At 35.3% G+C, this 22001-nt stretch overlaps 4 protein-coding genes across 5 annotated transcripts; 3 read left to right on the plus strand and 1 right to left on the minus strand.

Annotated features, from left to right (window-relative positions):
- On the minus strand, positions 1–4581 carry LOC104706960 (T-complex protein 1 subunit gamma-like). Its single transcript, XM_010423202.3, has 13 exons — positions 3727–4581; positions 3519–3580; positions 3359–3431; positions 3009–3076; positions 2835–2904; positions 2651–2719; positions 2498–2569; positions 2308–2381; positions 1274–1936; positions 1071–1196; positions 827–931; positions 649–723; positions 1–550 (listed from the first exon to the last, which is right to left on the minus strand). The coding sequence occupies exons 1-13, from the start codon at positions 3749–3751 to the stop codon at positions 365–367; spliced, it is 1668 nt and encodes a 555-aa protein (XP_010421504.1). The 5' UTR covers positions 3752–4581; the 3' UTR covers positions 1–364.
- Positions 4582–4767: 186 nt separating this feature from the next.
- On the plus strand, positions 4768–10725 carry LOC104709431 (phosphoglucan, water dikinase, chloroplastic-like). The gene is made up of 19 exons (XM_087461912.1): positions 4768–5157; positions 5258–5870; positions 5975–6061; positions 6149–6280; positions 6382–6507; positions 6595–6773; positions 6859–6943; positions 7221–7370; positions 7444–7496; positions 7602–7810; positions 7920–8038; positions 8201–8271; positions 8427–8544; positions 8706–8792; positions 8878–8964; positions 9045–9121; positions 9231–9420; positions 9497–9608; positions 9703–10725. The coding sequence occupies exons 1-19, from the start codon at positions 4958–4960 to the stop codon at positions 10605–10607; spliced, it is 3600 nt and encodes a 1199-aa protein (XP_087318038.1). The 5' UTR covers positions 4768–4957; the 3' UTR covers positions 10608–10725.
- A 1089-nt stretch (positions 10726–11814) lies between these two features.
- Positions 11815–13068, plus strand: LOC104706961 (two-component response regulator 24-like). Its single transcript, XM_010423203.2, has 2 exons — positions 11815–12085; positions 12815–13068. The coding sequence occupies exons 1-2, from the start codon at positions 11861–11863 to the stop codon at positions 12995–12997; spliced, it is 408 nt and encodes a 135-aa protein (XP_010421505.1). The 5' UTR covers positions 11815–11860; the 3' UTR covers positions 12998–13068.
- Positions 13069–18666: 5598 nt separating this feature from the next.
- LOC104706962 (UMP-CMP kinase 3) lies at positions 18667–21729 on the plus strand. Of its 2 annotated transcripts, XM_010423205.3 has the most exons (9): positions 18667–18842; positions 19636–19733; positions 19884–20001; positions 20159–20315; positions 20417–20497; positions 20590–20697; positions 20778–20849; positions 21177–21234; positions 21466–21729. In XM_010423205.3, exons 2-8 carry the CDS (start codon positions 19664–19666, stop codon positions 21186–21188), a joined length of 618 nt encoding a protein of 205 aa, XP_010421507.2. In that variant the 5' UTR covers positions 18667–18842; positions 19636–19663; the 3' UTR covers positions 21189–21234; positions 21466–21729. The 2 variants fall into 2 exon arrangements, with proteins under 2 accessions (XP_010421507.2, XP_010421506.2); XM_010423204.3 differs by lacking the exons at positions 21177–21234; positions 21466–21729 and having other exon boundaries at positions 20778–21029.
- The last annotated feature ends 272 nt before the right edge of the window (positions 21730–22001 follow it).

Raw genomic sequence — 22001 nt, forward strand, 5'->3', positions numbered from 1 at the left:
TGGTGTTCAAACAAAAACACATTTGACAATAGCGGTCAACTAAAACAACCCCGTCGAAGTATTTTTTAGATATTCCAACAAAAAACGAAACTAACAAAAGTCTTCACTCCCAGAAATTTCATAAAGACAATAACAACTAGGCTGGCGCACTCTAAAAAACCCAACAAAGTGACTACGAATATTCAAAAAAGCTAACATTCAGAAGATGACAAAAGAAAAGAAAAAAAACCCTCCACCATCAAAATCTTATCTCACCTAAGATATGGTAGCCAAAAAGTCGAGATTGAAGCCAGGAACCCGACGAAATACTTAAACAAGTGAGAACAAAGAGTTGGGTTATTGAGACCGAAGTGTTTCTCTTCTCCTAGTCGGGAAGAATTTGCTCGTTGTCTGCATCTCCTTCTGTCTCAATGGTAGGTTTTGAAGGTCCAGATCCGGGAGCTTGCTTCTTCTTGATACCACTCACTATATCATCGATCCTCAGAAGCATACACGCAGCTTCTATCGCTGTCTTGAATGTTTGCGCCTTCACATTGTATGAATCCCATATCTGTCAAAGTTTTAAAAGGTTAAGAGTCATACTCTTGAGTTACATTGGTTTCATGTTAGCGAGAATCACACCAAAGGTAATGGGGTTTAACACCCTACCTTGCACTCTTTCATATCAGCTATTAAACCAGAGTTCCCATCAATACCGGTCCACGCGTTTTCACCATTTGCGTGCTGCACCAAAACCGACCATTGAAGCATTGAGAAAAGAGTTGGTATATATACTAAAGGAAATGGGAAAGAGAAAGCAGTCGGGGTTTGTAGTGCTAGACATTACCTTCCCTTGTAGTGCAGTCATAGTACGGATCACGTTAACCCCACAGTTTTGAGCCAGGGTTCGTGGAATAGCCTCGAAAGCAATGGCAGCTGCTTCATATGGCCACTGATTATATAAGATTCAGAAGAAAAAAAATATCAGTGTGGGAAAAGCATACTTGGCTTCAAAGCTCTATATAGCTTTGCAACATAAAAAAGCGCACAATTTTCAGCACGGAAACAAAATGTAATAGAAGCAAGCCAACCTTCTCTATGCCTTCGATTGTTGCACTCTTCTGTTTTAATGTGGCAGAGACGGTTAATTCTGTGGCTCCACCACCAGGAACGAGCTTTGGGTTTTTGATAATGTTTCTTGCAACAGACATGGCATCCTGTAGGAACAATCGCTCAGGCATAAAAGATAATGAATGATTAAGACATAAGGGTTTGTAAATAAACACCAACGAACCTGTAAATTTCTTTCCACTTCATTGATGAAATCTTTACTTGGTCCCCTTAAGAGTACAGTACACGCTTTGGGTTCTTTGCATTCAACAATGAAAGAAAAGAAATCATCTCCTATTTTCTTGACCTCAAACAAGCCAGCCCCAGTACCAATATCAGACTCCTGCAATTCGTCGGGTCTATTCACAATTACTGCTCCACAAGCCTTGGCGATTCTGTTGTTGTCAGTTTTTCTCAACCTTCGGATTGCACTAACCCCAGCTTTACTGAAATAGTGACAGGCCAAGTCACTAAGACCCTTCTCTGTGATAACTAAATCAGGTTTGAACTTAAGTATTTGCACGCAAATGTTCTCAATGTATTCCTCTTCCAGCTTCAACAACACTTCCCAGTCTTCTTCTCTGACCAACTCAGCATTGGTTTGATTTTCACCTTTCTTGTACTCAAGGGGACAGTCAAGAAGAATGATACGTGGGTTAACTATCTTTCTCTTCATTTTACCAGGAGCAACAACATCTTTGTTAAACATAACTCCTTTAAGAACCTCAGAGTCCTCAAACTGACCACCAGGAACCTTTTCAATCTTGATGTACTTTTTAATATCTACCTCCCTCAAACCTTGCCCAAGATCAACACCAACAGTAGTGGTGGCATCAATGGCCAAATCCTAAAAGAACACATAAAGTCATATTAATACATGTGAGTATGGTATTCGACAACAATTATAGTTCTAGAGAAAACTATGCCAAGATGAATACTGAATGTCCACCAACAATATGTGAGACGTAAATGGTATCTGATATAAAACTTCATCCTATAAATATTTCAACAAACAGGCACCATAAAATGACTGGCTAAAGTAAGCAGTCATCAATTCAAAAAATTTCATCTATGGACAAGGTTACAGATTACATTCCAAAAGTCACATTTAGATGTATCTATGCCTACTTTCCTAGACTTGTCCAATATATAGTAAGGAGTATAAAAACCTCAGCAGTTAATGCAAAAGTCAGAGGCTACAATAATTAAGGTACTTACAGCAATTAGATCTCCAAATTGGCTAGTGAACTTTGTCCCTATGCAGCTCTTGACTAATCCTAGCACTGAAGAACCTGCAACTCGCACATTCTTCCATCAGTACAGAAGTAAATGAAAAGCCAACATCAGAAAACCAAAGAAGCTGGAACTTGACGCCAAATGAACAAACACAAGGTAGAAATGGACTTACGGTCATTGATATCAATTGACATAGCAATTTTGTCAAGAACAGCAATAGAATCTTCGAGAGCCTTAATGTAAGCTGCAGAGAAGAACGCATTCACTAAGACGACAACGAGATGAGTAACATAACAGCAACAAGCAATTCATAGTGCTAGCATACCTCGGCATATGACTGTGGGATGGTAATTCTTTTCAACAAATGCTTCTGCAACGTGAAGCATTTCTCCAGCTGTTGGAAGGGAAAAAAAAAACAGAAATGAGGACTTTAAGAACCCATGCTTATGAACAGATCTTCATCCTGATTTTCTTAATCCCACAATCAAAAAAAACACTGCAGCACCTACCTAGAACGATAACTGATGTTGTCCCATCACCAACTTCTTCGTCTTGTGTACGGCTCAACTCAATCATTGACTAGAATCACCAGAGTAAAAAGAAAATGGATGAGAAAACAACTTTAACAGGAAAATAACAAGAACAGTAGATAGAGAGAGAGAGAGGCCAGAAGTAAAACAAACTTTAGCTGCAGGATGAGCAACATCTAGCTCACGAAGAATAGCATTTCCATCATTGGTAACAACAATCCCTGTCAAGATTTAAGAAGAAACAATAAGACGAAGGTTCAGAAAAAAACTAAAACCCCCAACTCAAACAGAAACAACAGGTTTTTTTTTAGGGTTTATATAAATCTAACACTAAAAGTGTACAATAACAACTTCAACTAATAAAAAAAACTACATGAGAACAATATTTCCAGAGCTAAAAACACTTAAACCTAATCTCTTCCTTAGTGAGATCTACAACACATACAGAGAATAGAAAAACCCTAAAAATGAGAATTAAAAATACAAGGTTTAAAAAATAATACCTCCACCAGCATCAAGAAGCATCTTCAACATAGAACGAGGACCCAACGTCGTACGAATGATATCAGCCACAGCCTGTTAACAACAAAACTACAATGATCGGAACCAGAGACACAGTAGCGAGAGAAGGCAAGCATCACAATAGAAAGGGGATTAAATTACCTTGGAAGCTTGGATATTACCATGATGAACCTTTCTTCCAGATTCACGCTTTAACGAATCGCCTGCAACCATTTTAAGGAGTTAAATCTCGTTACCAAAACTTAAAACATCGAGTAAGAGGAAATGAGATCTGGAGGAAGAAAGAGAGAGAGAGAGAGAGAGAGAGAGAGAGAGAGAGAGAGAGAGAGAGAGAGAGAGAGATGCTTACTGAGTACGAGTACCGGTGCTTGCATATTTGCGATCTGAGGTTTTCAGAGTGAAGAGAAGCTTTAAGAGAGAGAGAGAGAGAGAGAGACGGCGAGTGAGTTGCGATTTCAAAGAGCGGCAACTGGGGAAGAACACTACTCCGATTCCTTCTTTCTCTCCTTTTCTGTTTCTTTGTTTTTCCTTATTAGGTTGGAAAGCCCAATATTAAAAGCCCATTCATATATCTGTTGAAGCCCATAAGCCTTTTTCTTCTTTCATTTGAAAACATATTTTCCTAAACCAACAAGACTTTTTAATCACTTACCTGTGACCAGTGATGACTGTATGCAAGAAAAAAAATGAAGCGAAATTGAGATAAAACGTTATTTAAAGGTTTAGTGTGATTTACTTTTTATTACTACTATTGGTTATGGTTTTTTTCGAATATGAAAAAGACATGTCTTAAAATTTCATAATGTTAAGTTCGGTTGTGCAATTTCAGTGAGTTTGATCTCATGTACGAATATTGGGTCTGATTGGTAACGTAGCCAAAGCTGTACAGAAAAATTGTAAATTGAAGCTGTAAACTTTTAATGAATAGTGTAAAGCTGTTAGAAAAAACTGCAAATGAAAGCTGTACAGAAAAGTTGAGAATAAAGTTTTTAGGATTGGTAAACTTTAAAGCTGTATGTTGGTACAACTTTGTACCACTTTGTAAAGTGGTTACCAATCACTCCCATTATTAGTATATGAAGTGTAAGTTGGAACCATTTACCGATAAGATCGATCATGTTGTCAATCGTATTGTCAATCGTATGCTTCCTTCCCTAACTTTCAAGAGAAAATGATTTACTGTACTTTGATTAAATATAAATGCTGTAATTTAGTAGCAGTACTAGTTTTTCTAATTAGAGAACGTATCGTATTCCTAGGACAATTTATGGTGATCTATCTTTACGTACTTTTTACGAAAAGAATGGTTTAAGACTCACGAGTCGAGAGAGTTTTGTTCTTTTCTTTTTTATTCATTGGTTAAAATAAATAAAAATAATATATTTTTCTCATAGAAGATATTTTTATATTTCTACACGTGTTTTGGCAATTTCCTCGATACGAAAAAAGCGAAAACTCTCTATAATTGATTTGATTTTTTTTGGTTAATGGCTTTTGAATCCTATGATATACTTTGAAGACTGAACACAAACAAAAACAAAACAAAATCTCTTATCACACACACACCACCACTATCTCCAATGGAGAGCATTGGCAGCCACCATTGTTGCAGCTCTCCTTTCACCTTCACCACTAGAAACTCATCAACACTTCCTAAACTCGTTAACTTCACTCGCAGAGTTCATCTCACCCACCAATCTCACCGACTCAGAAACTCCTCTTCTCGCCTCACTTGCACTGCTTCTTCTTCTTCTTCTTCTTCTTCTTCTTCTTCCACCATGTATCACTTCTTCTTTTACTCTTTTTTTTTTTTTTTTTTTTTTTATAATCGAAATTGGATGATTTAAGTTTTTAAAGATCGGATTTTTATTTGAGCCCAGAGAGGAACAACGGAAGAAGAAAGATGGGTCTGGAACGAAGGTGAAGTTGAATGTGAGGTTAGATCATCAAGTTCAGTTTGGTGAACATGTGGCTATGTTTGGATCAGCTAAAGAGATTGGTTCGTGGAAAAAGAAATCGCCTTTGAATTGGACTGACAAGGGATGGGTTTGTGAGATTGAGCTTGACGGTGGTCAAGTTTTAGAGTATAAGTTCGTCATTGTTAAGAATGATGGGTCACTCTCTTGGGAATCTGGTGATAACCGTGTCCTTAAGCTTCCAAATTCTGGGAATTTCTCAGTTGTTTGTCATTGGGATGCTACAAGAGAAACCCTTGATTTGCCTCAGGAGGTTGGTAATGATGATGGTGGTGGTGGTGGGGACGAGAGGGATAATCATGAGGTTAGTGATGAGAGAGTAGTGGGAAGTGAAAATGGTGGGCAGCTTCAGAAAAGTACATTGGGTGGGCAGTGGCAAGGTAAAGATGCGTCCTTTATGCGTTCTAATGACCATGGTAATAGAGAAGTTGGAAGGAATTGGGATACTACTGGTCTTGAAGGCACAGCTCTTAGGATGGTTGAAGGTGATCGTAACTCTAGGAATTGGTGGAGAAAGGTATCACTTTTTGGACTTTTAGTTTCCTCTTAATTGTCTTCCTTTGATGCTGGCTAAAGAACGAAACATATCTTATTGTGAAAATGTGTTTATGTGTGTTCAAGCTTGAAATGGTTCGCGAGGTTATAGTTGGGAGTGTTGAGAGGGAGGAACGATTGAAGGCGCTCATATACTCTGCAATTTATTTGAAGGTTCCTCTTTACTTCTTATAGCCTAAGTTATCTTCTCTTTATGTGTTTACCTTTTTAGTTTGTTTGTTTGTCTGGCTTGTTATGCAGTGGATAAACACAGGTCAGATTCCTTGCTTTGAAGATGGAGGGCATCACCGTCCAAACCGGCATGCCGAGATTTCCAGGCTTATATTCCGGGAGTTGGAGCACATTTGCAGTAAGAAAGATGCTACGGCTGAGGTGAGACATTTTTTTTGCTTTCACAGCCTCCCCTCTCAAAAGTATTGTAGCGGGTGTGTCCATAGTAGTTTCTCTAAGTTGGATATGATTTTATATGGTAGGAAGTGCTTGTTGCTCGAAAAATCCATCCGTGTTTGCCTTCTTTCAAAGCAGAGTTTACTGCAGCTGTCCCTCTAACTCGAATTAGGGACATAGCCCATCGCAATGATATTCCTCATGATCTCAAGGTAATAATAATACACTTTCTAGTTGTTTTCTTTTCTCATTAGATCAGCTACTGTCAAAAGTATTCATATAACTCATCTTTGTTCCAGCAAGAAATCAAGCATACCATACAAAATAAGCTTCACCGGAATGCGGGTCCAGAAGATTTAATTGCAACAGAGGCGATGCTTCAAAGAATTACCGAGACCCCAGGAAAATACAGTGGAGATTTTGTTGAGCAATTCAAAATATTCCATAATGAGCTAAAGGATTTCTTTAATGCTGGAAGGTACTATATTTCTGAAACCAAACCTATTCTTTCATTTGACTATGATGGTACTGTATAGTTCAATAGCTCTTGTATCTTGTTGCAGCCTCACTGAACAACTTGATTCTATGAAAATTTCTATGGATGATAGATGTCTTTCTGCTCTCAATTTGTTTTTTGAATGTAAAAAGGTAAGCTCACACATGTCTCTTTCTTGATTTGGTTTTATTGTCATTTCTTGCATGATTTTCTGAAATGGTATGCCCTAGACACAAAAGTGTTAAAGTAAAATTATTAGCCAGCGTAAGGATGCAGTTCGTAATTGATAGTCACCCCGTCCTTGGTTGCATGTTGTTATATGTCCATAACAATCAGATCATTTGATAAATTGTGCATGTTATACACAATCATTGTAAACTTTGTTACTGTGCTCTCTTCATAATCTGACTGCGAAATTCATATTTTCAGCGCCTTGACACATCAGGAGAATCAAACAATGTTTTGGAGTTGATTAAAACCATGCATTCTCTGGCTTCTCTAAGAGAATTAATTATAAAGGAACTTAATAGCGGTTTGCGTAATGATGCTCCTGATACTGCCATTGCAATGCGCCAAAAGGTGAACTATTTTAAACAACCCAGCAGAATCATGTTGCAATTAATTTACTTATATAGTTTGCTCGTTTTATTAGTGGCGCCTTTGTGAGATCGGCCTCGAAGACTACTTTTTTGTTCTACTAAGCAGGTCTGCATAAGATTTTGATTTTTTTTTTTTGGTGAACTTCGTTTGGAAGTTATTAAAACTCCTGCTTCATTTCGCCGTCTTATGTGTCTTCAATGATTTGAGTAGATTCCTCAATGCGCTTGAAACTATGGGAGGAGCTGATCAACTGGCAAAAGATGTTGCATCAAGAAAGGTTGCCTCGTGGAATGATCCACTAGATGCTTTGGTGTTGGGTGTTCACCAAGTAGGTCTCTCTGGTTGGAAGCAAGAAGAATGTTTAGCCATTGGAAATGAACTCCTTGCTTGGCGAGAGAGAGACCTACTTGAAAAAGAAGGTATTCCTTCTCTGACTTATGTCAACTCGTTCTGTCTCGTTCTGTTTTACCTTGACGTGTGAGGCTAGTATTATAAGCTGAAATGCTGTTTATTTTTTTTTCCATGAAGGGGGAGAGGATGGAAATACCATTTGGGCCATGAGGCTGAAAGCAACACTTGATCGAGCACGCAGATTAACAGCAGAATATTCTGATTTACTTCTTCAAATATTTCCTCCTAATGTAGAGGTACACATCGTCCCATGCCTTACATTTTGAAGTTAGTGATGCAACTTCTATTATAGTTCAAATTCGTTTGGCCACATTCGTTTCTTTCACCAGGAAAAGGATATACGAGACTAAATTATCACTCCTCTGCTAATCTAATTAAAACGTTCTTTATCATTTCAGATTTTAGGAAGAGCTCTAGGAATTCCAGAGAATAGTGTCAAGACCTATACAGAAGCCGAGATTCGTGCTGGGTAAGTTAGGCTTTTACTTCCTAGTACTTAGTTTAAGCTGTACAAGCAATCTGATGAAAACATTTGAGATTGTTATCAGAATCTTTTCTTGCTTATTTTACTCATAGTCCTCTCTCTGTAATTTACTCTGACCGTACATGTGTTGTGCTTCACAGCATAATTTTTCAGATCTCAAAGCTCTGCACTGTTCTTCTAAAAGCTGTAAGAAACGCACTTGGTTCTGAGGGCTGGGACGTCGTTGTACCTGGATCAACTTCTGGGACATTAGTTCAGGTGCGTGGAGAACGCAAATTACTACTCTGTGATATATTTTCGTTTGCTATTATTGCATCATTTACTTGGCTGAGAATTTTCAACTTAGCTATGCCTTACGCTTTGTAACTTTGATGAGAATTCGTATTTGTAAATATTTTTTCTGGCTCTTATGACTGCAGGTCGAGAGCATTGTTCCAGGATCATTGCCAGCAACTTCTGGTGGTCCGATTATTCTCTTGGTCAACAAAGCTGATGGCGATGAAGAGGTTTTTGACATACATTCTTCCTTACCATGTTTCATATTTCATAACATCATGTACTAAAGATTACTTATATAATTTGTTTTGACAGGTAAGTGCTGCTAATGGGAACATAGCCGGAGTCATGCTCCTGCAGGAACTGCCTCACTTGTCTCACCTTGGCGTTAGAGCGCGGCAGGCACTAACCTTTTTACCCCCATTTTTCCTCCCTGAATATCTACTAAAGAAGTGCATTGTTGAAAACTCCTCATTTCGCAGGAGAAAATTGTCTTCTTGACATGTGACGACGATGACAAGGTCGCTGATATACGACGACTTGTGGGAAAATTCGTGAGGTACCTCTTTCCGATGTTATCATCATCATCATATTAATATTCAATCTCCCGTTAAGCAAGAAAACTCATGTCTCTTCTTTATTGTTTTTTTCAAATTTAAAACTTACAGGTTGGAAGCATCTCCAAGCCATGTGAACCTGATACTTTCAACTGAGGATAGGAGTCGCATTTCCAAATCCAGTGCGAACAAAAAAACGGATAAGAATAGCTTATCTAAGAAAAAGACGGATACGAAAAGCTTATCTACTGATGATAAAGAGTCTTCCTCATCTTCCCATAGCCTCCTTTACTCATCCAAGGTAAACTATTGATATCTCTGTGAGTCCGTGCACTTGACATTCAGATTTCTTACTGATAGAAAACTTTCATCCATAGGATATCCCTAGTGGAGGAATCATAGCACTTGCTGATGCAGATGTACCAACCTCTGGTTCAAAATCTGCTGCATGTGGTCTTCTTGCATCTTTAGCAGAAGCCTCTAGTATTGGTAATGTTTTATTAATGTGTAAGGGGACGAAATTGCTGGAACCAAATCATATGTCTTTCTAAACTACTTTGTTTGGTTTCTTATGAATGAGCAGTGCACAGCGAACATGGAGTTCCAGCATCATTTAAGGTTCCAACTGGAGTTGTCATACCTTTTGGATCTATGGAATTAGCTTTAAAGCAAAGTAATTCGGAAGAAAAGTTTGCGTCTTTGTTAGAAAAGTTAGAAACCGCCAGACCTGAGGGCGGTGAGCTTGACACCATATGCGATCAGATCCATGAAGTGATGAAATCATTGCAAGTGCCTAAAGAAACAATCAACAGCATAAGCAAAGCGTTTCCCAAAGACGCTCGTCTCATTGTTCGTTCAAGCGCTAACGTCGAGGACTTAGCTGGAATGTCAGCTGCAGGACTCTATGAATCAATCCCCAACGTGAGTCCCTCAGATCCTTTGGTGTTTTCAGGTTCGGTTTGCCAAGTTTGGGCTTCTCTCTACACAAGAAGAGCTGTACTAAGCCGTAGAGCTGCTGGTGTCACTCAAAAAGAAGCTTCAATGGCGGTTCTTGTTCAAGAAATGCTTTCGCCAGACCTATCTTTTGTTTTGCACACAGTCAGTCCAGCTGATCCAGACAGTAATCTTGTGGAAGCCGAGATTGCTCCTGGTTTAGGTGAGACTTTAGCTTCAGGGACAAGAGGAACACCATGGAGACTCGCTTCGGGTAAACTCGATGGGATTGTGCAAACCTTAGCTTTCGCAAACTTCAGCGAAGAGCTTCTTGTGTCAGGAACAGGTCCTGCTGATGGTAAGTACGTTCGCTTGACCGTCGACTATAGCAAGAAGCGGTTAACCGTTGACTCAGTGTTTAGACAGCAACTTGGTCAGCGACTTGGTTCGGTTGGTTTCTTCTTGGAAAGAAACTTTGGCTGTGCACAAGACGTTGAAGGTTGTTTGGTTGGTGAAGATGTTTACATTGTTCAGTCAAGGCCACAACCTCTGTAGAGAGTCTTTTATCTTCTATAAAGCTAATAAAACAAAAATTGTCAGAAATATAAGTTTTGCATTTGCTTCATCACCATATGTGAAGGTATGTTTAATAATGATATAATTTTTTTTGGCTTTTGTGTCAAGCTAACAATGATATACTCTCTTTGTTTCATAATATTAGGATGTTTTAGAGGTTTTGTTTGTTTCATAATATAAAATGTTTTCAACTTTTTAGATCAATTTTTATATTAATTCTTATCACTGGTTAAATTTTTTAAAAGTATGCATTTCTTATTATGTGTGCTTTTAACTGAAACATCTTATATTTTGAGAGTATGATTTTAGTAAAGGTTTTTTTGGGTAATTATCATTTCTACCGAATAGTTTGGTTTGAAGATTAACCGAATAGTGTCTGATTAGATTATGATTTGGTTTGGGTTTGGTTTGGCTTAAATGCGTTTATCTGGATCTCAGTTTTAATTAAAATAAAATGTATATATTTATAAACCAAATATAATAGGTAATCTTTATAATATATACTTAGTGATATCTTTGGAGAGAAATAATATGTACAAGATTTTTTGTCATATCACAATATCACTTTTGGTTTACAGAATAAATTTCAAATCTGATGGGATCCGGTGCATTAGTGATGGTATGATCGCATCCATAAATTTTAAAATCTTAGACGTAGATATTGATAAATCTTAGAATATTCAAAAACAAAAGATGACAGAATTTTCTTTTCTCCCAATACTCTAATAGTAAATTATAGTTGATTCAACAAATCAACTGACAAAACTGAATTACATAATGTAATATTTCTTGCTAAATATAATCAGTTTTATAGTAATAAATGATAAATATGATTATTTGCTATATTCATGTCTTGTTTCTCACATCGTGTTTTTTGGCTAATTAATATCTCAAGAATACGACATTGATTGAACTAAATCTTAAACCCTCAATCTCAAAGCTAATCTCGTGAAAATATAAAACCCTCTAGAGTAAGCAACGGCTAAGATTCATTACTGAAAATAGAATAGTGAATAAAACCACTAGATCTCCTACGAATCCAAAAACACAATCTAACTGATACTGTTTTTATGTTCCATAAAATTGTTGATTCTTTGCCAATGTTCTTTTCTCCATTAAATATTAGATTGCATATATATGAGTTTTCATCAAACATAAAATTCTACTAGAAATTTTCATATTTTTTGTTTTCCACAAAGAAACGAGAAGAAGAAGAATAAAACAAAAAAAGGATGACGAGAGAAGAGCTTCCAAATTTGGCAGAGTCGAAGTTAACAGCTTTGGTCGTAGATGACAATTTCGTAAATCAAAGCATACATCAAAAACTTTTGTCTCGTCTAGGGATTCAAAACGATGTCGTTTGTAACGGGAAAGAAGCTGTTGACGCTCATTGTTCCGGTAGAAACTATGATCTTATTCTTATGGATATGGACATGCCCATCATGAACGGTACTCAGGTAAACTACTTATTTGTGATTCTTTACTCTTTAAGCATGATACTACTAAGGTGTAAAAATCGATTTGGACTGTAAAATTTGGTTATATTAACTCTGTTAGCTATAAGAAAAAAAATCATCAAGAGAACAATATTTTTTCTTTTGATATGTTACAACATTAATAAGAAATATTAGACCGTTAACTTAGGTTAATTTCTTTTTTTTACTTATTTTTATTTGAGAATTCTTCCATCTTAAACTTTTTGTAGCTTTGTTGGTCATGAGCAAATTTTTGTTTAAGGTATATTAGATTTGTCAGAATATTTTGTTCAGAGGTTGTAGACCATAATTTATATGTATATTTTTTTTTTGTCAAAAAGAAATATGCTAAAAACTGGCGTATGAATATTATTTTTTAGAACCTATGAAACATACATGAAAAATTATATATGGTCCGTCTAACCGATTAAGTTGGGTTTAATGCTTCTCTTATTCTTTAAGGAGTATTACGAGAACCAGAGATCAAGAAAGATCAAACGGAAAATCACATCTTGACAGTTCGATCTTGCTCGATCGATTTTCCAATTCTTCTAATAAATAGTCATGATATAGAAGAAAAAAATAGTTTCTAAAAAAATAAGATACTGATGAGTAGTTTTATGCTACCTTTATTTTTAAAGGACTATATACAAAAAAAATTGATTGGATTCTTTTTTTTTTTTTTTTTGTTGATTGGATATTGATATATAGGCGACAAAGAGACTAAGGGAGATGGGGATAGAGAGCAAGATAGCAGGAGTAACGACTAGAGCTAACGAAGGAGAGAAGAAAGAGTTTATGGAAGCTGGCCTTAATGACTTTCAAGAGAAACCTCTTACTATATCTAAGCTTCTCTCTATTCTTCATAAACTTGATTTTTATGTCCAAACCTAATTAATCTCTCCATATTAATTGTCAATTGTAGTACTTCCTCTGTATTAGAAATGATGATTTTCTAACATTTTTACATACAGTAGAACTTCTATAAATTAATACTCTTTCAAATAATAATCGCTATAAATTAATATATTTTTCCGGTTCCAAGTTGGACAATTGTAATTTTGGACATAATTCGATAAAATAATAAAATAATAATTTTTTGAAAATCTTTTATAAAGATATGGTCCCATCAACAATATAAATTAATAGTTATATAAACTTATCAAAATTATGTATATATATACACACTAATTTTTGTTAGAATTCATTTCTAATATTTTTACTATATAAAAAACTTTGAGTATTCTCTTTAAAATATGATGATTATTATTTTCATTATAAAAAAAGATTAGTTATATTAATTCAATCTTATTTTAAAACTTTTCTTTTGAAAAAAATACCAAATTAGGAAAGTCTTTTTATGAATTAATAATTATTAATTTATTGATAAATTAAAACCTCTTTAAATTAAGAAATTTTCCAGGTCTCAACTTTATTAATTTATAGAGGTTTTACTGTAGATTAAGAAAATAATCAATGTTTAGTCATAAATGTAATTTTATTTATAATAACATATTTTTATAATTATTAACCAATAGTAGTTCATCAAATTTTAAATTTTCAATTAATGAATCTTGAGATATACAATTTCATATCATTATTTAATAAAAAAAATACAGAATTTGTGATACAAGATAAATTTTTAAAACATCATCTATTCTAATGCAGAAGTAGTAGTACTTTTTTAAATATTCACTACTCTTATTCTATAACATTATTAATATCTTGTATTTTAATACCTCAAATAATGCCAATACCAATTCGATTATTAATACTACTAATTGTTAGTTTGATTCAGAATTAGGTCAGGTTCATAAAAGTATAGATTACTACATTAGCCAATCGAATGCTTTGTATCGAAACGTAAAACGCTTCATGCGATTGGGAAATCAAAACAGCGATATGTGTCTCGCACTGTCACGTGAATAAAGCAAACGTTTGGTTAAATCTGAAGCATCATCTTAGCTTATGAAAAACAGAAACGAATTCATCAAATATATTAATATCGTTGAGTCATTCATCATTGCTATTATACGCAAGGCCCATGTGTTAGGTAGGGCTATTGGCGTTTAGGCCTAGATCTGACATTATATGTTCTTGACATGACTCTACATGATGGTGTCCGCTAGGAGGAGATATATATATATATATATATATATATATATATTTTGAACAAACGGATGATTCTATTCATTCAAATAGAAGCATTATAAAGAGGAAATAAAAGATTTCAAAATTAAAAAAGTTACCAATATAGACTTTTCCCAAAGTTAGAAGCATAAACAAAGAAACATAGAACATCAAGCAAGAGTCCAAGATAGCTATGAACCAGGTGCTAAAGAGCAGTTAGAGACATGCAGGATCAAGGTTGCAAGATTGGACATCGTCGATGAGATCGAGAGATGACAGGTAGGTCACGGTCAAAAGACATTGTGCCGTTGGAAGAAGAAACCAAGCCAAAGAACTCACGAGGGTGAGGAGCACTAGCAGAATTAGGGCCATGGCAGGGATTCGGGGGGCAAAAGCCCGGTTGGTGGTGGTTTCCTTGAGAAGGTGGTGCTTGAAGTAGTTGGCTAGATTTGTCGAGAGTTGCTTGTTGGTAGAGAGAACTCTAAAACCATATTCACAGTCTCGGTAACTTGAATTCAGAACTAAAGCGCCAAGGGACTTCAAAGACTTAGGGGTTGAGAGGTTCACGGGTGATGCTAAAACCAGGAGACGCAAGCAACAAGTGTGAAGCTGTAATATAAAAGGTGGATCCTCTCTGGGCTTCGGACGAGAGGGTGGATGCAGGGTGATGGGAGCAATAAGCCTCACCAAAGAAGCTACTAACAGGTGTAAAACAACAGTGCAAAGTCGCAACAAACCAGGTGGATTCTCTCTGCCATTATAATGGTGATCAAGAATTCTACATAAAGTTTTTAATCGGCAAGACACAGACAAGGAAACAATAGACCTGAGCTTCATAAGAGGGAATGGGGTCAGGGACTTGGATAAACCTTGGTAAATCCAGTAATTAGACCCAACAGACAGAGTCACAAAACGAGCAAGTACCATGGTTCCAACAGACCCTTCGTACATTCTAGACCACCTAGCTAAATGGGTTCTCTGATGCAGTCTTCGGACACCGAGTATAACCAAAGAAACTAGGAAAAGGCGATAGGATGACAGAGGGTTAGGAAGCGAGAACCTGAGTTTTTGGAGATTGGGCAAGATCATGCATTCAAGACGGTAGACCAGTAACAACGGTAGATCTGTCAAGCTCGAGGGGTGACTTGGATTCAAGGTGGAAGTCCAGTATCGAAGAAGAAGCATTGCTATGAGATTTTTCTCACCAGCCGCCATCTCCGTCTCTGCCTGCCAAGGCTCGGGTGATGTCGGTATAGAAGATGCTATAGAGACACATGCCATTCCGGATCGGGAATTAGAAAAGCAAAGGGACATGATTTCCGCCGGCAGTGAGGCTGAGTCGGGGTTACAGATAAAGGATTTTGTCAGTCTCTTCCGACCTCTGTATTCGGTGACGCGCGAGCCTATGCCTGGATCTGATTGAGGGAATTGGGTAATCGAAAGTTGCAAAAGGAGATTCAAAAAGGGAAAAAGAAACTGAAACAAAGGCCTAAGGAAGCAAAGAAGGAGAATAACGGGAGCTAAGGTCGAGATACCCCGACGCCGGCGAGCAATAGTCCCACCAGCGTCGGAGAAATTTGGGGGTAGTGGCACCTCGATATTCGGATTTGGGAGAGAAATTTTAGGGTTTTTCTTAACTCAGAAAAAATGGATTGTTTGGAGGGGAGATATATATATACCTACATTAATATAGTAGCTCTATGGTATGTTGCTTCTTGTTGGGTTTGAACTTCAATATGACTACTAAGTTTTTGGCCTTCCAACAATTCTCCCTTAAAACCAATGACCATCAAATTTTAGTCTCCTCTCTTGAAAAACTCTGTTATCTAGGCAGTAGACGCCGACATTGAGAACGAGTCGGCAAACCAGCATATATATATATTTATTCTTTTACTCTTTCCGAGAAAATCTCATACTTACTAATTGGTGTTACTAAACTATACGTTAGATTATTATTTTCTAATCTCTCAATGTGGGAGTCTCCAACACTTCTCTATTTAATAATACTGTATAAGCAAACCAAGTGAATTCATTAGAGTTTTTGGGGTCGAGGACGTCTTTATGTGAGTGTGATCGTGTGGACCACTTCATTTCATTTCTTGTAAAGAATCTATATAACCTTCTCCATGTATCATCTCAAATGAGGAAAATCGTACTCAACAGAAATGAAGTGGTAAAATACCTAAAATGTTTAAATACTCATCCAGTTTGTTAAACTGTTATCTCTGCCTAAAATCGCGACCAAAATTACCATTTAACTCGCTATTGCATTTCTATATCTAATCTATTTCAATCTATCTTAACATTTTTGAAGTACATTTTTGTGTCATCCTCTCTTATTTTTGTATCCAAACAAGTCTCAACTAAATTCTCTACAATCCTTACAACCAAACACAATCATTTCCTTATTTGATAATATGAATTTCCTAAAATATATCTATCTAATTTAAATAAATATGTTAGCTTAAAATATAATTCTCCTTTCATTTTTATTTAATCTTATATTTAATTATTTAATTACTATTCAATACATAAAGTTAATAAAATTTTAGATTTTTTTCAGCATATAATGTGATTTGAATTTTTATAAACGTATATATATTAAAAATTGTCTTAGGATATTTGTAACCAAACAAGTATATCCACATATAGAGCTCGGAATACATTTTTGGAGTACAATAGGGTGCCATCACTTTTTGCCAACTTCGGGTCAAGTTTTTAACTAAAATTATAACCGATTCAATTATCCGGATCCTTCTTAAGATTGACGAATATTTTGGGTTGGTTTTTAATCCATAGCATACTTATTTACATCCAATTAATGCCAATTAATGCCCATTGTATCTTAGAAAATATCTAATTTGCATGCCGACTTTTTAGGACCGAGTTTGACAAAAAAATTTGATAACCCAATTTATGTAATCACATCCTCTTAATCACATCCCTATAATATAGCAACTAATTCAAGATGAATACATCTTAGGAAATAACTAATTTGCGTTTAATAAACGATTACATATTTGGTAAGATCTTATTAGATTTAAATGTACACTATTAATCCAATAATATCAATTGAGAATCATAATAAGAATATGCCAGATCATTCATTCCTAAATCATAACTAACAAATCGTAAAATGTATATTCTCAACTTGCGAATCAAAACTCTACCTACAACCGTTAACAATATATATATCAATAAAATAATAGATTTGTGGTGTACCACGGGGTAAAACCTAGTATCCATTAGAATTTTAGCATACACTAAATGATTCTAAACACTTTTTTTAGAGAACATAGATTATAAGAAAACCAAAAGTACTGAACCGGAACAACCAAAAAAATATCGAACCAAAACCCAAATATTTTGGATGTTAAATTCAAAACTGAAAGAACCGAAACCGAATTGGTTACCAAACCGAAATATTTTGGGTACAAGAAAATAGGGGGTATTGAATTTGACATTCTAAAAGATTTTAGAGTACTCTTAAAATCTTTTGTTATTCAACTGAGGATTTTTAAAAATCTTCTGAAATCCTATCTTATTCAACTTAAGATTTATGTAAAACCCTTTAAAATAATATAGAATCTCTTCTTATTCAATCAGTAATTTTTAAAACCTACTTGAAATCTCTTGTTATTCAATTTATCACAACTTTTTTAAAACTTGCTACTTTAGATGATTTTTAGAGACTTTCTTTTGTTTTTTAGTTGAAAAGTATGACAATCAAAATCATACCTATAGAGGTGGAATTTTGAAAGATTTCAGTAGAAAAAAAAGAACGAAGATCTTGAAGTCAAAAACCCCTGCCAATCATCAGCCACCTTCTCCACCAGTCTCAGCCTGAGTTGTCAAGTTTTTTGGGTTTGCCGCAGCATCACCAGAGGCAGAGTAAAGAGATAATGAATTCTATTGGTTTGGATCAGTTTCTGGGTTTGACCTAATGGAGAGTTCGATCAGATTATTATTTGGACACAATAAAAAAAAAACATCACCATTGATCTAACTATTGATCAGTTTCTGGGTTTAAGTTTTACATGAACTAAGGACATAGCTCCAACTATTGATCTGATTTTCTTTTGGTATTGTGTTGTAAAATGTTATAAAATCACCCAAAATTTAATAGTCAAATCTTATAGAATCACATTTTATTTTCTTTTTTTTAAAAAAATAGAAAAACTCTAAAACACAATCAAATCTCTTAAAAACTTACTAAATCTTTCAAAATTCTAAAATATTAAAATCCTACCAAATCCTTAAAACATCACTTTTTTGTAGACTGAATAACTGAAATTTGTAATACACACTTATAACTTATAAGGGAACTAAACAATAGTAGTACTATACAGTAAAAACTTGATTTAAATTGAAAAAGTAACAGACACCTGGACTGGACAATAATTATAAAACTCCTTTGAAAAGTAACAACACAAGATTAAAAAACAATTAAAAAGGAATGTACAAATATATAAAATACCTATATTGTATTGTATGTAGAGCTTTGTGTGCATATTTATTTATATATATCGGCTTCCTCCTTCATCTCTCTTTCTCTCACTTTTTTTTGCTCAGCGTCTCACCAAATTCTCCGTGTTTCCTTTCTCTTCAGGTTCAATTTTTGGTTCTCAGATCTTTCTTCTCTGTTTTTTCTCAATGCGTTTTGCTTTTGTCTGAAAATTACCTGTGAATGTAAATAAAAAAAAAAAAAAAAAAACATGTGTTCGTTCGTGTCTTTGATTTCATGTCATTATCTCAAATGTTTGGTCTTTACATTTCGTCCAATCTCTAATTAGATCTTATAGATTCGTTCTCTCCAGCTAACTCTGTGTAATTTGATTTTGTTCCCAATTTGTGTGTTTCCTTTGTTTTCATTGTTCCTTCAATCGGATCTGATTGCTGTGTTCTTTGATCTGCATGTTTTAGCATTTTAGATCTGCCGATTGAATCACCTGATTTTGGATTTTTTTTTAATTTTGATCAGTAAAATTTGGTAAAGAACACATTTTTATGGTTGAATTGTTCTAAAGTTTTCGTTTTTTCTGTTTGTTCTCCTTATGTCGGATCTGATGCTCTTTTGCTGATCTCTATACGTCAGCATTGAGTCTTTGCTTACATCACTTTGATCTTTCGCATGTTTTAAAAAAAAGCAATGACTTTGTTTTTAAAGTTTCTAACTTTTTTGTTCCCATTGGATCTTGCTTTTTTTACTCTTCTTCTTTATGCCTAGCGTTTAGATCTGTGCTTAGGGAATGGTTATGTTTGAAAATTGTAGAATAAGATCCTGTTCTAAGCCATTGTTTCTTGTGCTCATTTTACATCTTTATAGTTTAATTGTAGTCAGTAAGTTAAAGCCAGATACTCCATTGCCTTATCTAATTGGTCAATTGATTCTTTCTTCACAGGTAACATATAAACGAATTGCTTAGTACCATGGGATCCATTGTTGATGGTGCAAATGGAACCGCAAGTGGGAAGAAACCCACTGTTATTTTTGTCCTTGGTATGTTCAGGGTCTTTCATATGTTACTTCTCGATCATCATGTTACTGGTTTTGTTTTTATGTGATATTGTCAATAGATTGCATTGCCCTTGTATAAGGTCGAGTTATTGAATATGTTCTGAGTTTATTTCTTGGATGTATTTTCTCTAGGTGGTCCTGGAAGTGGAAAAGGTACCCAGTGTGCCTATATTGTCGAACATTATGGTTACACACATCTGAGTGCTGGAGACCTTCTTAGGGCTGAAATTAAATCAGGTTCTGAGAATGGGTATGCCCTAAAACTTTCTGGCATTGTCTATATTAATGCATAAGCACTACTGTCATGTGAAAAGTTTTTCAACTAGAGATTTGGGTTGCCGTTTTCGTTGTCCTTCTTGATGCTCTTTGTTATTGTGTTGAATGATGCTGTTTAATGGTTTATGCAGAACTATGATCCAGAATATGATTAAAGAAGGGAAGATTGTACCGTCTGAGGTTACAATCAAGCTTTTACAGAAAGCAATTCAGGAAAACGGGAATGATAAATTCCTCATTGATGGTTTCCCTCGCAATGAGGAAAACCGTGCAGCATTTGAGAAAGTTGTAAGTACTTTAAGATTTCTTATTGAATATTTTTTTGTGTGTTTCTTATAGATATGCACATTCCATTGCTTAAATACATGTCTTTTGATGATTTTTTATAGACTGAGATTGAACCAAAGTTTGTCTTGTTCTTCGATTGTCCTGAGGAAGAGATGGAGAAGCGCCTGTTAGGCCGCAACCAGGTTAATATGATATGAAAGCCCTGTCACTCTATTCTGTGTAGGCTCTTGTTTCATATATATATTGATTGTGGCCTCCATTTCTGTTGTTGAAGGGGAGAGAGGATGACAACATTGAGACTATAAGGAAGCGCTTTAAGGTGTTTCTTGAATCTAGCTTACCAGTGATTCAGTATTACGAAGCTAAGGGAAAAGTTAGGAAGGTAGGATATTAAGATACTTATTCTTCTTTGATTGCATTAAAGTTCTAAGTGTGACAAAGTGTTTTTGTACTAACCTTCAGATTAATGCCGCCAAGCCCATTGAAGCTGTATTTGAGGAGGTGAAGACAATTTTTTCTCCTGAAGCTAAGAAGGTAAAAATCAATAGTTGTTCTATTCTCTAAGTAGTGAAAAAGGAAATACAAAATTCCTATGAATCACCTGTAATGTAGAGGCGTGTAACTGATGTCATAACACGTCTGAATAATGGATTTATGATTGTTCTGTATGATAAGGAATAATGCATTTGGATAAACTTTGATCCAAGTTTTTTTTTTGTTTTTTGCAATTCCATTCTAAAATTGCTTGGCACGGTAATATTGCTATAGGCAAATCAGCTGATCGGAGACCATTATCTAATCACTAAATCTATAACTTTTGTAGATTCTCAAGTTAATGATTCTGTGAACGTTTTTATTTAGGTTGAAGCCTAGGCAGCAACATCGTAAAGAGATACCGAAAACCCTATAAATTGATCAGGTATGTATGCATCAGTCAAATGATGATCACTTTTTCTTATTTATGTTCAAACCCAACTCATGTTTTGACGTATAATAGCGAAAGGTAACTTAAGAATCAGGAATAAAGTGTGTGGAAGCTGATGCTTGTTACACACATTTTGACTTATTATATATGGTATCTGGTTCTGTATGAAGCTTAAAGAACAAAAGTATGATTATTAATGTCTGTCTTTGTTTAAATTTATTGCAGGAAGCTAAGCTTTGCATCTTTCATACCAGGAAGTCTCTCTGCTTGGCCGTACTATTTTTCCTTTATTAACGATATGATTACTGTTATTATTATTATTATTATTATTATACACCATTTACCTATTATATAATTTTTTTTTTGTTTCAAATTTTTGTATTTGATTGGATTTTGGTTGGGACTTTTATCTGCCTATCCGTGATTGGCTTATTGTAATTTCGTACAATTGAATTCATGCCATTTTATAATATATATACTAGATAAATATTTGAGTGATGTTATTTTCAATTAGGCTGTATGTAGTAAGTAGACCTGGGTATTCAGGTATTCAGATCGGATTTAGGTAAGAACCCATCGGATTTGGATGTTTCGGATAGAGAAGTTTAAGATCCAATAGGGTAAATAGAAAATTTTGGTTCGGGTTCGGTTCAGGTTTTGCCGGGTTGGGTCAGTTTGGATTTAAAATTTCCGGGTTGGGTCGGTTTGGATTTAAAATTTCTAGGTTGGGTCGGTTTGGATTTAAAATTTTAGAACCTATA

The sequence above is a fragment of the Camelina sativa genome, chromosome 8 (assembly GCF_030686135.1).
Source record: "Camelina sativa cultivar CO46 ecotype springtype chromosome 8, ASM3068613v1".
In the NCBI taxonomy this organism is placed as follows: domain Eukaryota; kingdom Viridiplantae; phylum Streptophyta; class Magnoliopsida; order Brassicales; family Brassicaceae; genus Camelina; species Camelina sativa.

Bases quoted from the DNA above. Each gene is read 5' to 3' on its own strand.
- LOC104706960 (XM_010423202.3), bottom strand. From the start codon at position 3,751: ATGCAAGCACCGGTACTCGTACTCA. The intron at 2,720-2,834 runs GTAGGTGCTGCA...CCCTTCCAACAG, and splicing joins AACATCAGTTATCGTTCTAG to CTGGAGAAATGCTTCACGTT. The intron at 2,382-2,497 runs GTAAGTCCATTT...TGCGAGTTGCAG, and splicing joins GTCAATTGATATCAATGACC to GTTCTTCAGTGCTAGGATTA.
- LOC104709431 (XM_087461912.1), top strand. From the start codon at position 4,958: ATGGAGAGCATTGGCAGCCACCATTGTTGCAGCTCTCCTTTCACCTTC. The intron at 5,158-5,257 runs GTATCACTTCTT...ATTTGAGCCCAG, and splicing joins TCTTCTTCTTCTTCCACCAT to AGAGGAACAACGGAAGAAGA. The intron at 6,281-6,381 runs GTGAGACATTTT...TTTATATGGTAG, and splicing joins AGAAAGATGCTACGGCTGAG to GAAGTGCTTGTTGCTCGAAA.
- LOC104706961 (XM_010423203.2), top strand. From the start codon at position 11,861: ATGACGAGAGAAGAGCTTCCAAATTTGGCAGAGTCGAAGTTAACAGCT. The intron at 12,086-12,814 runs GTAAACTACTTA...ATTGATATATAG, and splicing joins CCATCATGAACGGTACTCAG to GCGACAAAGAGACTAAGGGA.
- LOC104706962 (XM_010423204.3), top strand. From the start codon at position 19,664: ATGGGATCCATTGTTGATGGTGCAAATGGAACCGCAAGTGGGAAGAAA. The intron at 20,002-20,158 runs GTATGCCCTAAA...TGGTTTATGCAG, and splicing joins AAATCAGGTTCTGAGAATGG to AACTATGATCCAGAATATGA. The intron at 20,698-20,777 runs GTAGGATATTAA...ACTAACCTTCAG, and splicing joins CTAAGGGAAAAGTTAGGAAG to ATTAATGCCGCCAAGCCCAT.